The sequence below is a fragment of the Triticum dicoccoides genome, chromosome 7B, assembly GCF_002162155.2.
Source record: "Triticum dicoccoides isolate Atlit2015 ecotype Zavitan chromosome 7B, WEW_v2.0, whole genome shotgun sequence".
In the NCBI taxonomy this organism is placed as follows: domain Eukaryota; kingdom Viridiplantae; phylum Streptophyta; class Magnoliopsida; order Poales; family Poaceae; genus Triticum; species Triticum dicoccoides.
Window position 1 is genome coordinate 52,707,664 of NC_041393.1, and position 12,035 is coordinate 52,719,698.

Sequence of the window (12,035 nt, forward strand, 5' to 3'; positions counted from 1 at the left end):
GAGACCACTCCTTCCTGATCTTGGCGAGCTCGCCATCAAGGGGACGGTGCCACCTGACGGCGGTCTTTGCGGTGGTGACGAAGCGATCGAGGGCCCACGCACCAGCGTGGTTGGGGTCTTCGTGGACCCATTTCGGTGACTTGTCGGACTTTGCGAACGCGGAGCGGCGTTGCGCCGGTCGTACCGTGCATTGGTCTTAGTGGTCTCTTTCTCCAGCCGGAGTGCCTTCACATTTTTGCACTGGAGGCTCCTAGCGTCTGTCTTCGTCGCGGTCAGCAAACAACACATGACCGCACGGAGGAGCTGCTCCTCCCGGTCAACGGGGACGGATCGGGCGTGTGGGCGGGAAGACCCGGTCTGCTGCTGCTCGCGGTGGGCAGCCTTCGCCTCCGACTATGGCGTTCGCATCCTCATGGGAGCCATAGGCATGAGCACCCAGCGCTACTCGGGAGGAGCTGTGAAAGCGGGGAAGGGGAGATGGCCGCCCTGCTCTGGATCTGGAGCGGTGCAGAGGGCGATGGGAAAGCCCGCTGGGTCACATTGCCCAAGAGGAGCTGGCGGCTGACGCCACGGAGCTCGACCTCCTGCTAGTGTCCAGTCGCGATCGCTCGATGGTGATGCGGAGCGCGAGCTCCTCGTCATCCGGCGTGTCGCTACTGGAGCTTGAGTCCTCTTCCTCACAACGTTGTCCCAGTTCATGGGACCGGTCTCGCTCTTGGAGTTGTTGCCTCACCTGGCCATGGTGGAGGGGACGAGAGAGATTGGGAGAGGAAGAGGAGGAGACAGGAGAAGAGCGGATAGGGTGAGAGGACTGGGAGGAATGGGGTTTGACTAGGGTTCGTTGGACCGACTGGATTTTTATGGGACAGTGATGGGGCTCCGTGGGCCATGGCGGGCCAGTTTAACATGGCGGCGGTGTCCGGACGCATCCGAGCCTCCACATATCCACTTCACATATGAGCTGGATATGGGGTTGTCGGACGGCCCAGGCATTTGGGCTATTTGTGGGGAGCCGGATTGGATGCTTTTTTTGGTCTGGACAGTGACCAGCTAGCCCACCCGGGCGATTTGAGTGCTTCAATTCTTTTTTAGGTATAAAGCGAAGCTTTATTGCTTACGTGTATGTGATCAGGTTAACACACCAAGCCTCACGATGACACGGTCTAAGGGCACCTCAAACGCTGATCACCAAAGCGGATACCGCATCCATTCACGGATATGAATATGGGAGTCGGTCGTCTAATGTTATCCGCATACATTTCAAAATTAGTTTAAACAAATCTGACAAAATTCATCAAATAAGTCAGATTTCATTAAAGTTCGGACATAATTTACATAAAAAAGCTGATATTTTGACGGTTTAATGAAATAGTAGATAAAAATCCAAATCCATATACCGAACGACCACTTTGTACGTGTAACCGCCCTGCCCTGCTGCACCGCCGTCACCATTCATGTCGTCGTTCGTCGTCATCCTTCCAGCGCCAGAGGGTTGTGGCAGCCTCCTCCTGTGTCATGCGAAGGACCACCGCGACCAATGCCAATGGCGCCCGCGGAACTCTGGCGGCGGCCTTGACCCTGCCGGCATTGGCGGAGGAGTCGCTAAGCGACCACTCCTCGCTGATCTTGGCAAGCTCGCCGTCTAGGCGACGGTGCCACCTGGTGGTGGTCTCCACGGTTGTGACGGAGCGATCGAGGGCCAATGCAGCGGTGAGGTCGGGGTCTTCGCGAACCCATTCCGGTGACGTTTGGACTCTACAAACGCGAAGCGGCGTTGGGCCGGTCGTACCGGGCCCGTTGCCTCGCCGCGCGCTACTCCTCGGAGACGACGACCCTCGAGTCTGTGGGACCACCATAACCGCCTCCTGCGAGGTCGTGGAGGATGCTACCCCGCGCCTTCGTGATCACGGGCGGTAGCTCCTCCTTGACGGGGCGGCGATTGCGGCAAGGCGGGCCCCTAAATGCGGGTGTGCCTGCTGTGCGCTGACGGCGACGCAGCCTCCTCCTTGATGCAGTGACCGATCTGGACGCCGCGGTTGTGCGTGGGGGACGGGGCTCCTCCTTCATGCGGCCTCCGATGTGGATGCCGTGGTTGCGCGTGGGGGTGACTTGGGTTCCTCGTTGACATGCCGAAGTGGGGACGTCGACTCCCACTTCACGTGGACATGTAGCGGGGATGGTGGCTCTTCCTTGACGTGCGCTGACGCTGGTGGCGCCGAGCCCATCTGACGGAGTGGTCGCTCCGTCATGATCTCCATTTGACGGACGAATTCTTCGTTTTTCGGAGCGAGGAGACAGGGCCGCTGCTGCGGCTGCTGGTCCTCCTCATCGTGGATAAGATGATGATCTCCTCCTTGTCGGAGGAGCCGGCCGCCGTGGTTGTCGAGTGGCCCAGAGAGCGAGGGCGGCAGCGCCAAGAACTGCTTGATGAAGAGCTCCCACTGCCACCGCCTGCTGATGCGGAGAACCATGACTTTGGCATCACCGCTGGGGTTGGCGGGGCTCAGAGAGGATGAGGGGTGGAGAGGAGGAGGGGCTCGGATAGGACGAAGTGCGGATGGGCAACACCGGCGCACGACTTAAATAGTTGTGGCCAGGCAAGTCGAAGCGCCGGTTAGCCCTCTTCAATGTGGTGCAACCGTTAGAGTTGGTTTCTCAAGACGCAACATCTGCATTGAAGCGGCAACGCCCAAGAGGTCATGTTCGTCAGCGTCATCCTCATGTCTGTTCACATCAAGCGGCATCAATGTTGGCCGCTGCATGCTTTGGGTCAGCCTGAATGCAGTGTGGCAAGCGCCGCGTGCGTACGGTGAAAAGTGCAGAAGAGACGGCTGAGATTTTCTGGGTGGGCCATGGTCGTTAGAGCGGTCAAGACGCCCACAAAGTCCGAGTTTGTCTTGGATTTGCGGGTAAAATGCATCCGGACCCGTCAACGAAGCTATACAGGCCCGGGTTAGACGGTGCAACACATCCGGACCGCTATGTCCAGACAATCGCGGCTGGTTTAAAGGTCCAAGCTAGAGATACCCTAACCATGAGAGCTCCGGTTCTATATGCTCTACTTAATAAAAAAGTAACCATCAACGCTGCCGAAACCACAAACGTGTTTATACGTCACACCATGTCTGTCATGCGGGCACTCCAAGGAACAGGCGCCGCCTGCTGCTCACATTACCCAAATCAGAGGCACGATCATCGCCGCCGATGTGTAAATTACACAGTCATTGGTCCATCACCGGCTCCTAAACCAGGAAGGCTCCACTCCACACCATGCCGTATATGAGCTCATCTTCTCCAGCTTAGCTTCCATTTTGCTTCCATCCGATCCAACCAAGACTGCTTTTTGAGGGAAGTCAACTGCGCATATGCTCTGGATGCGAGTCTAAGGCAGACTGCTGATCTTTTCCTCCTCCCTACTCCACCATGTTCCTTGGGATCAAAGACACACGCTGGCTACAGAATCGTCGTCGTCGGGCAGTAGATCGTATAATGGCATGGCATAAATCGCACCAGAAGACATTTCTCTGTTCTTCCTGCCCTTCCTGCCCGCGCCAGAAGCAGAGGCCGTCATCGATCGATATCGATCTTGTAAGTGTGTGCCCTGCAGAATCAGAATCTTGTTACTATATTGATATTGGTGTTCTTTCTTGAAATTTCCGTGGTGACTGAATAATATATGCAGTGAGGATGAGATTAGTCCCGGTTCTGTCGGCCTTAGCCATGGTGTTGTTGGGGTTCGTCCTCGGCTTCTCTGTCCCGGCATCGATGACGCCCAATGTATGATAAGAAACAGGAAAAATGTTCTTTTTATCTAGGTATATTTGCTTGAAATTAACTTGGCATCATGATAATACGATTGGCGATGTATAATATGCAGCTTCAGTGTGGCGTACTGCCTTGGAGTGGCAGCGGTGCTGCAAACTCCAGCTCCAGTGAGAGCAGCTTCCTGGGCAGACTCTGGGCACCATTGTTCAGGAACAGCAGTGGCACCTCAAATGCCACTTCAGGGGTACATTACATACATACTTGCTCTTCTGAACTTTCTGAAGAAATAACAATACATGGTCTGCATTTCTGCAGATTGCAAGGAGACCAGAAGGCGCAGGGAGGTTACCGCCGGGCATTGTGGTCTCGGAGTCCGATCTTCACCTGCGCCGGCTGTGGGGATCCCCGAGTCAGGTCTTTCTCGCCTTCTCTGGACCCTGAGTTCATGTTATAGTAGCTAGCTTTACTCTGAATAACTTGTTCTGGTGTGCGATGCGCAGGACGCGCCGGTTCGAAAGTACCTCCTCACAATGGCGGTAGGGTACAAGGAGAGGGCCAACGTCAATGCCACTGTTCAAAAGGTAATTAAGAAGAAACCAGCCAACAAGTGGTTTCTGAACTTAACTTTTCATAACGGTCAGATGACACTGGACTACACATAACGCAGTTCTCCGACAACTTCGACGTGGTGCTGTTCCACTACGACGGCCACACGACGGAGTGGGACGACGAGTTCCAGTGGTCCAAGGAGGCCGTCCACGTCAGCGCCAGGAAGCAGACCAAATGGTGAGAGCACCGTGCCTGTCTGTCTGTCTCCAGCGTTTTCTTTTTCAGTCAGCCCTGACCTGCAATGTGTGAATGATGATTGATGAAGGTGGTTCGCCAAGAGGTTCCTTCACCCGAGCATCGTGGCGCCGTACGACTACGTGTTCCTGTGGGACGAGGACCTCGGCGTCGACAACTTCACCGCCGAAGCGTAGGAACATCGTCGATCATCCGTATCCATTCCACGTGTAGCTGCTTTCTGAAATTTGATCATTGAGAGACTGTGGGCGCGCGGTTGCAGGTACATTGACATCGTGAAGAAGCACGGGCTGGAGATCTCGCAGCCGGGGCTGGACGCCACCAAGGGGCACAAGGCGTACGACGTCTCCGTCAAGAGAAACTCCGGCGAGATGCACAAGTAAGCATTAAGCAGCTGCTGAATATGCATTGCATATGATGATTAATTAATCTGGCATGGCATGCTTGAATGACACAGGACAGATGCAGGGGGGCAGAAGTGCCCCGACGTGCACCAGCGGCCGTGCAGCGGGTAACTGATCCAACATCATCAACACAACTCCTTCACCTTGTGTACGAAAATCTTATAAGTTAATAAGATGAAGAAGCATGCATGCATGGGCAGGTTCGTGGAGGTGATGGCGCCGGTCTTCTCCAGGGATGCTTGGAGATGCGTGTGGCATATGATCCAGGTACTTAACCTAGTAGCATGTTGATTTGTCAGTCGCTCATAATTAATTCTGGATTATTATTTGAACCACCTTTAAATTTGTCTCAAACTAAAATTTACTCCCTCTGTCCCAAAATATAAGAACGTTTTTAACACTACATTAGTGTCAAAAACGTTCTTATATTATGAGACAGAGGGAGTAGAACTTATTATTATTTTATTTTATTTTATTTTGCAGAATGATCTGGTTCATGGATGGGGCCTCGACTTCAACTTCTGGAGATGCGTCGATGTACGTAATTACTTGACCATAGATACATACAGCATTTTCATAGATTCAGTGAAGAACGCTTGAGTTATCCAGAAAACCGCTTTGAAAAATTGTGCACACCTGACATGGCTCACTATTTTTTTGTTTGTTTTCTGTTTTGAACTGGCAGGACCCAGAAGAGCAATTTGGCATCGTGGACGCGCAGTATGTTGTCCATCATGCAGTTCCCACACTCAGAGATCAGGTAACGTAACTTCATCCAGTGCTTGCCCACATGATTCAAACTCGTGTCAGCCAAGAGACATCATCGCGCTCTTCCCATTGGGCCACGAGCCCATCCACGTGTTTTTATTCGGTTGCATCCCCTTTTTCCGCAAGAAAGATATTTTTTGACAAACGTTGAGTTAGTTTGGCTCAAAATGGAGAATCAAGAGGATAAAAACACAATGAGCATCAAGAGGCCGCAAGAAAGATATTATGTATGGTTGGAGCTCAAAGCCTGTTCATTTGGAAAGATGTTTAGCAAAATATATTGAATTTTCACTGTGTAGGAAGGATTCTACTGCCGTGTCTTTTTTTTTTTGCCGTGTCTTCTTGACTGAGCACCGATAATTAAAAGGCGCTGACATAATATTTATCAAGCACAAAGTCATACATCTAAATTGTTTAAGCAACTTACTACACTACAACCATTTAAAGCAAGAACATGTTACATATGAAGCATATCTTGCGTGCGTGGCATGCTCTCACATACTCTCTTTTAATTAAGTTTTTTTGTGTTACTTCCTATATTGGCATGCAGGGTAACAGAGAAAAGCAAGGAAGCAGAGCCAAGGTATGCAGATATATATGTACATTTCAATTTTTTTATACAAATATTGACATTACATGGTAGTAATTGATTAAGGTAACACAATTTCATGAGAATATTAATTGTTGTTATGCTTGATGCGTAGGTGAAAGACCGGCAATACGAGGAGATGCACGCCTTTGACTCAAGAATGGACAATGCCGACAAGGAGCTGGCCAACTCTACCGCTAGATCATCGCAACCCTAAATTAGTTTTCGTATTTAGTTAGTTACACTAGGAGTACTGCACAATCAGATAATATACTCCCTCCGTCCCATAATGTAAGACGTATTTTGACAAAAAACGTCTTACATTATGGGACGGAGGGAGTAGTTGACTAAACACTAAGAAAACACCACTGGTTTTGTTAATGATCTAGTACAACGGACCGAGAGGGGATTGAGATGAGACCATTTTATCTAAAGTACTATTCTGCTCCCGAGCTCAAATGCACCCGCTTGAACAGTAAAATAAAAAAAAATAGTTAAAAATTCAAAAAATCTAATTTTTGGTGAGAAACTTTGACAAATGTTTTGTACGCTCGCAAAATTTCAGCACAAAATGACATTCGTGGAAGGCGTGGTGAAAAAAACAAAATCGTCACTCCAAAATGTGTTCAAAACTAGCATTTTTGGAACATAGATTTTTTTTGTCACGACTTCTACGAATGTTATTTTGTGCTGAAATTTTACAAGCATGCAAAACATTGGTCAAAGTTTACCGTAAAAGAATTAAGAATTTTTTGAATTTATTTACTATTTTTTCCGATTTTACTGTTCCTAGGAGAGCATTTGAGCTCGGGAGCATATACTCCATGTCCCCATTTTATTTACTTTTTTATTTTCCATTATTGGGTTAATTGTTGTACATTTGCTTTTTAGTGGCATGAAGCGTTTACTTGCAACACTTTGTATTATTGAACACTGATAAGTGATAATTTTGTTAACATACAGTTTCTCGTGATTATATATAACATGAAGACGTGTAGAATATGTGCTTCGCACATTGGCAACCGTGTTTTTTTTTTTGGGTGAAGATTGGGAGCTTTATTGATTAGTAAATAGGATTACAATCCATAGCCAAAAGGCCAAGAAGATTCTCGGGGGCGTCTTATAACCACAAGTCGGTTTGATGCTCCGAACGCGAAAATTTAGCTAGAAAATCTGCAACCCTATTCTGAATTCTATCTACTTTCATAATAGTAAGCTCCCTCTCCTCAAAGAATAAGTTTCTCAACTCTTGTATCAGGTGTCCCAAGCAAGATCTGTCCGGCTTCGTTTCCTTAATCAGTTTGATTAGGTTTGAACAGTCTGTTTGGAGGACAAACGGACCAGCAGCATATCTACGCGCCATCTCCACACCTTCCTTTGCGGCCATAAGTTCTGCTTCCAGAGGACCCCGGCACCTAGATAAGTATTGGCATGACGCAAGTATCAAATCACCTGCCGTATCACGGATCACTAGACCTGTCCCTGCGTTCTTCTCTTTGTCACAGTAAGCACCATCGACTGTGATTGCAAGGCACCCCACAGCAGGCGGTGGCCATTGTGCACGAGCACTGGCATACCTCTCCTTCACTTGCTCTTGTAGGCTTCCTTCCATTATACCTTTTCCTTTCACAGGGTCCCCGCCGTCCTTACTCTGCACCTGAATTAGCGAACACATGTAGCTCGACAGAAAGGACCTTGTTATGTGTACAGGTGGCACTGGTTTATCATGTACTTGATCGTTCCTGGTCTGCCAATTCCTCCAGATAATCATTAGCACATTTCTCCGCACTCTCTCATTAACTCTGGCAAGAAGATCAAGCACCCATTCTGGACCAGTATTGATCAGCTCATCTTGTTCAGGTAATTGCCATTCATCTCTCATGGCTTCCCATACAGCATGTGCTTGAGGGCACGTAACAACTGCATGGAAGGCATCCTCAGTTTCTCTACCACAACGCACACACACATCCATGGTGTCGAGGTGGCGAGACTTCTTTAGTTGCCTCGTTGGCAACCCTTCCTTCAACATTTTCCAAGCACAGACTTAACACTTGCAAAGATGATTTTCATTTCAGAATAAAGTCGCAAAACAAGTCTGAGTTTAAATCAATAAATCCCACACCAGCAGAGTACAAGCAAACTAAAAAAAAAAAGGTAGTTCAGCCACTTAAAATAAAGTCTAGAGGATTACAAAGGACGGGAGCGCCCAACAAGAGCATGCGGTTTCGGAAGCTGCAAGTAAAATAAGGATGTTATGTGCATGTGTGTAAAATTTCTGGATGAAATACGTTCAAATGCGACCTGTAAAAAAAAGACAAATTCATGGCCTAGGATGAATAGTATCATGTGTTAAAAGCCTCAGATTTGTCTTTTTCATACAGCTCTCATTTCAACGTATTTTGCCCTGAAAATTTACACGCATGTGTGTTATGCCTCCATGTATACCTGTATTTTCTTTCAGAATTTTTTGAAATGTAGAAACTATGAAATTCGATGAATTTTGAATTTTTCTAGACCGACATCCCTGGAGCTCGGCCTCCAAAGGCAATATACGTACAAAGTCATCATAATCGCTTCGGTCTGCATGGCTGGATAGTATATAATTTTGTTAAGAAATAGTGTATATGACAAAAAAAATATAGCGAATTGGAAACCGAACAATTGTGGACAAACTCAAATGACATTTAATGTTCCCAAAAAGGAGCCAGAGATCTCCATGCAAGCAACCAAGGAGATGTATTAAGATCGAAAAAATTATCTAGTGATACCACTCTCTAGACAATACAAATGTCGAAATGTGGTGCAAATAGTCATGAACCATCTCAGAAGAAATAACAATATATATCAAGATTTCGAATCAAAATTTACTTTACACCTGAGAAACATGGAAGACAAAATCCTCTGAAAAACATCTGAAATAAAGCGAAAAGGAGATGACATTTTTTTCATGCAGTCACTAACCTATGGCCTATGGTTCCCGCAAAAAAAACAAACAAAAAAAAACTATGGCCTATGGGCCTTAAAAATTGATGGTCCACTAACACCAGATTGCTTTGATCGGGTGCGTCCTCCTCGCCCTCGGCCCCTCATCGATTCCCCACTCCGCAAGAATCTCTCAGTCTCACCCACCGATACAAACCCACCGATACAAACCGATAATGCATATTGGTTGATTCCGAGATGGGTCCAGAAACTAGTAGGCGGAGGTGTTGTTGTTGATCGGAGCAGCGCGAGCTTGAGGCCGGCGGGGAGAGGAGGCGAAGGCGGCGGCGGTCGCGGCTGTTCTTGCTCCAGCGAGCCGGCCGGGTAGGGGGCGGAGGGCTGCGAATCACGCGGCCGCGCCAGAATTATCTGATTCCCACGCGGTGGCCTCCCAATCCACAATCTTTTCCTGCAAGCACGGCCCATGAGGTCGTTGACGCCGCCGCATGTGCCGGGGCTGTGGGAGAGGGAAGAACTCGTGGAGGTCCTGATCCGCATTCCGCCGGACGAGCCGGCGGACCTCATCCGCGCCTCCCTCGTCTGCAAGGCTTGGTGCCGCCTCCTCTCCGGCCACGTCTTCCGCGGCCGCTACCGCACCTTGCACAAAACACCTCCAGTCCTGGGCTTCCTACAAAGCTGGGATGACAACGTCGAGCGCTTCGTCCCGACCACAAAATTCCGCCCCCGCAGTCCCAAGCGTCGGGACAGCTTCGTGCTCGACTGCCGCCATGGCCGCGTTCTTCTTGGGTGTGAGTGGGACAGGGAAGATGAGGAAGAGGAGGAAGAGGAGGAAGAGAAGGAAGAGAAGGAGGTGGAGGATGTCAACTGGAAGATGGTCGTCTGGGACCCAGTGTCTGGGAGCCGGACGGAGTTGCACAACATCTTCGGCCCTGACAGCAACCGCGCAAACTATACGGCCACGGTGCTCTGTGCAACGGATGGCTGCAACCACACTGCCTGCAACTTGGGCCCATTTTTCGTCGTTGTAGCTTTTGTCAGCCTTCATGATAAGAGGCTCGTGTTGGCGTCTGTATACTCATCGAAGACCCGGGAGTGGACCTCGCCGGCCTCTATTCATATCGGCGGCGTTGGAACACTTGGAGCCTACATCGTCGCAAGGCCTGCCGTTATCGTTGGACAAGCGCTCCACTTCCTCCTTCGTCGAGATGAGGGCATTTGCATTCTCAAGTATGACTTGGTTAGGCATCGCCTATCGGTCATTGATCCACCAGGGCTGCGTACATTGACGTGGAACCCTCTCCTCATTTCGCCGGACGACGGTGGGCTGGGTGTCGTCCACCTAGACCAGCATGGGCTATGCCTCATTTGGTCGATGGAGGTGAGTCGTGATGGAGAAGTGTCATGGATTCAGGTTAGAGAAATGGACCTCAAGACACTTGTCCCCAGTGGCAATCCCAGGACCTCATATTCATTAAAGTTGGTTGGCTGTGTGGAGGGCACCGATATCATCCTTGCGATCACATATCTTGGTGCATTCCGAATTGATCTCAAGTCCCTGAGGTTGAGAAAGTTGTCGAGTAAGCCAAATAGGGGCACAATTGAGCGGGAAATATTTGAGAACCTCTTTCTCTACATGAGCTTCAACAATCCACCAGGTATATAATGTTTAATTTAACCATTTATATTATGGTTTCGATGACGTCTTCTATTCACCAACATATGTTATGTTTCCCTTCAGAAAATCCTGAAGTTGCGCAAAGAAATTCTCATCCTAGTGACTCATTCTTCAAAACTGTTTGCTTCGTTTAGCGGTGGCAAGTGCTGTGGCGGTGGCTGAAACAAGTGAAGCAGGGCGCCGTGTGTCTTGAAGGGGGGCGACACAGCTGTTTCCTTTAACAACGCGTCATTCAATGAAGTGTTTTTGTTAGTTGGTCATCACTAAAAAGTTTATAGTAATAAAGTGGGCCTATTATATTAAATTTAGAGGATTCTCCTAGCATTATGAGTTTAGTTTTAAAGATCACTGGTGGATGTGGCAATTTGAATCACGTGCCAGCCGTTGAAGAATGGAAGTTCAGTTTTAATATTTTGGTGTTGGTTTTCATTTTGAGTCTTATCCTATGTTTTATATGGGCATCGTAGCTGTGGTATCTTTTTAAGCGTCAGTTTTAAGTTCGTTGCCCAGCAACCAGCATGGATGCTTGCTCTTCTCTGTGTGACTTACCAGACTGTACTTTCAGTAACCAATGGAAGATATGCTCTTCCTTCAGCCATTTTGTTAGCATATCAGACTGGTCTCTGCAACTTCCCTTGCCAGGCAAAATGCTTCCTACATTGTTATATCAAATAGCTACTGGATCCAGCAGGGTGTTCACTGATGCTAGTTCGATTTTGCGGGAAACATAAACTATGCTACAGTTATATACTTCGTACTACTACTATAATACTAGGCACAAAAAAGATAGTACCATTTTACATTACTATTTTGATGTCCCTGCAAAAGGAAAAATAAAGGTGTCATTTTGGTGTAGTAGTTTCAGTAATTTCGTAGCCCAGACACAAAGCAGAGTGCTTGGCCAGGAAAAACTGCAGCATTTCCGGCCATGCTCCTATCCATACAAGAGCCTGTACACCAATCCATGTAATTTATAGTTCTTTTATCGGAGTGTCGTCAATGTGTTAGTACTACATCAGCTATGTCTCTTCCCCTCTTCATCAGGCCAAAAATGAGAAATGAAAACTAAACAAATCACATCCTGGGT

At 48.4% G+C, this 12,035-nt stretch overlaps 2 protein-coding genes across 3 annotated transcripts; both read left to right on the forward strand.

Moving 5' to 3' along the window:
• Positions 1-3,505: 3,505 nt before the first annotated feature.
• LOC119340708 lies at positions 3,506-6,910 on the forward strand. Its single transcript, XM_037612626.1, has 14 exons — positions 3,506-3,588; positions 3,683-3,777; positions 3,878-4,009; positions 4,081-4,179; positions 4,266-4,346; positions 4,433-4,551; positions 4,640-4,741; positions 4,832-4,948; positions 5,027-5,080; positions 5,174-5,240; positions 5,457-5,510; positions 5,659-5,733; positions 6,292-6,324; positions 6,446-6,910. The coding sequence occupies exons 2-14, from the start codon at positions 3,688-3,690 to the stop codon at positions 6,545-6,547; spliced, it is 1,125 nt and encodes a 374-aa protein (XP_037468523.1). The 5' UTR covers positions 3,506-3,588; positions 3,683-3,687; the 3' UTR covers positions 6,548-6,910.
• Positions 6,911-9,271: 2,361 nt separating this feature from the next.
• On the forward strand, positions 9,272-11,283 carry LOC119341519. 2 transcript variants are annotated; one of them, XM_037613394.1, is made up of 2 exons: positions 9,272-10,928; positions 11,012-11,283. In XM_037613394.1, exons 1-2 carry the CDS (start codon positions 9,737-9,739, stop codon positions 11,080-11,082), a joined length of 1,263 nt encoding a protein of 420 aa, XP_037469291.1. In that variant the 5' UTR covers positions 9,272-9,736; the 3' UTR covers positions 11,083-11,283. The 2 variants fall into 2 exon arrangements, with proteins under 2 accessions (XP_037469291.1, XP_037469292.1); XM_037613395.1 differs by having other exon boundaries at positions 11,083-11,283.
• The last annotated feature ends 752 nt before the right edge of the window (positions 11,284-12,035 follow it).

Excerpts from the sequence above, each read along its gene's own strand:
- LOC119341519 (XM_037613394.1), top strand. The coding sequence starts at position 9,737 with ATGAGGTCGTTGACGCCGCCGCATGTGCCGGGGCTGTGGGAGAGGGAA. Across the intron at positions 10,929-11,011 it reads GAGCTTCAACAATCCACCAG|AAAATCCTGAAGTTGCGCAA; the intron begins GTATATAATGTT and ends GTTTCCCTTCAG.
- LOC119340708 (XM_037612626.1), top strand. The coding sequence starts at position 3,688 with ATGAGATTAGTCCCGGTTCTGTCGGCCTTAGCCATGGTGTTGTTGGGG. Across the intron at positions 3,778-3,877 it reads CGGCATCGATGACGCCCAAT|CTTCAGTGTGGCGTACTGCC; the intron begins GTATGATAAGAA and ends TATAATATGCAG. Across the intron at positions 5,734-6,291 it reads TTCCCACACTCAGAGATCAG|GGTAACAGAGAAAAGCAAGG; the intron begins GTAACGTAACTT and ends ATTGGCATGCAG.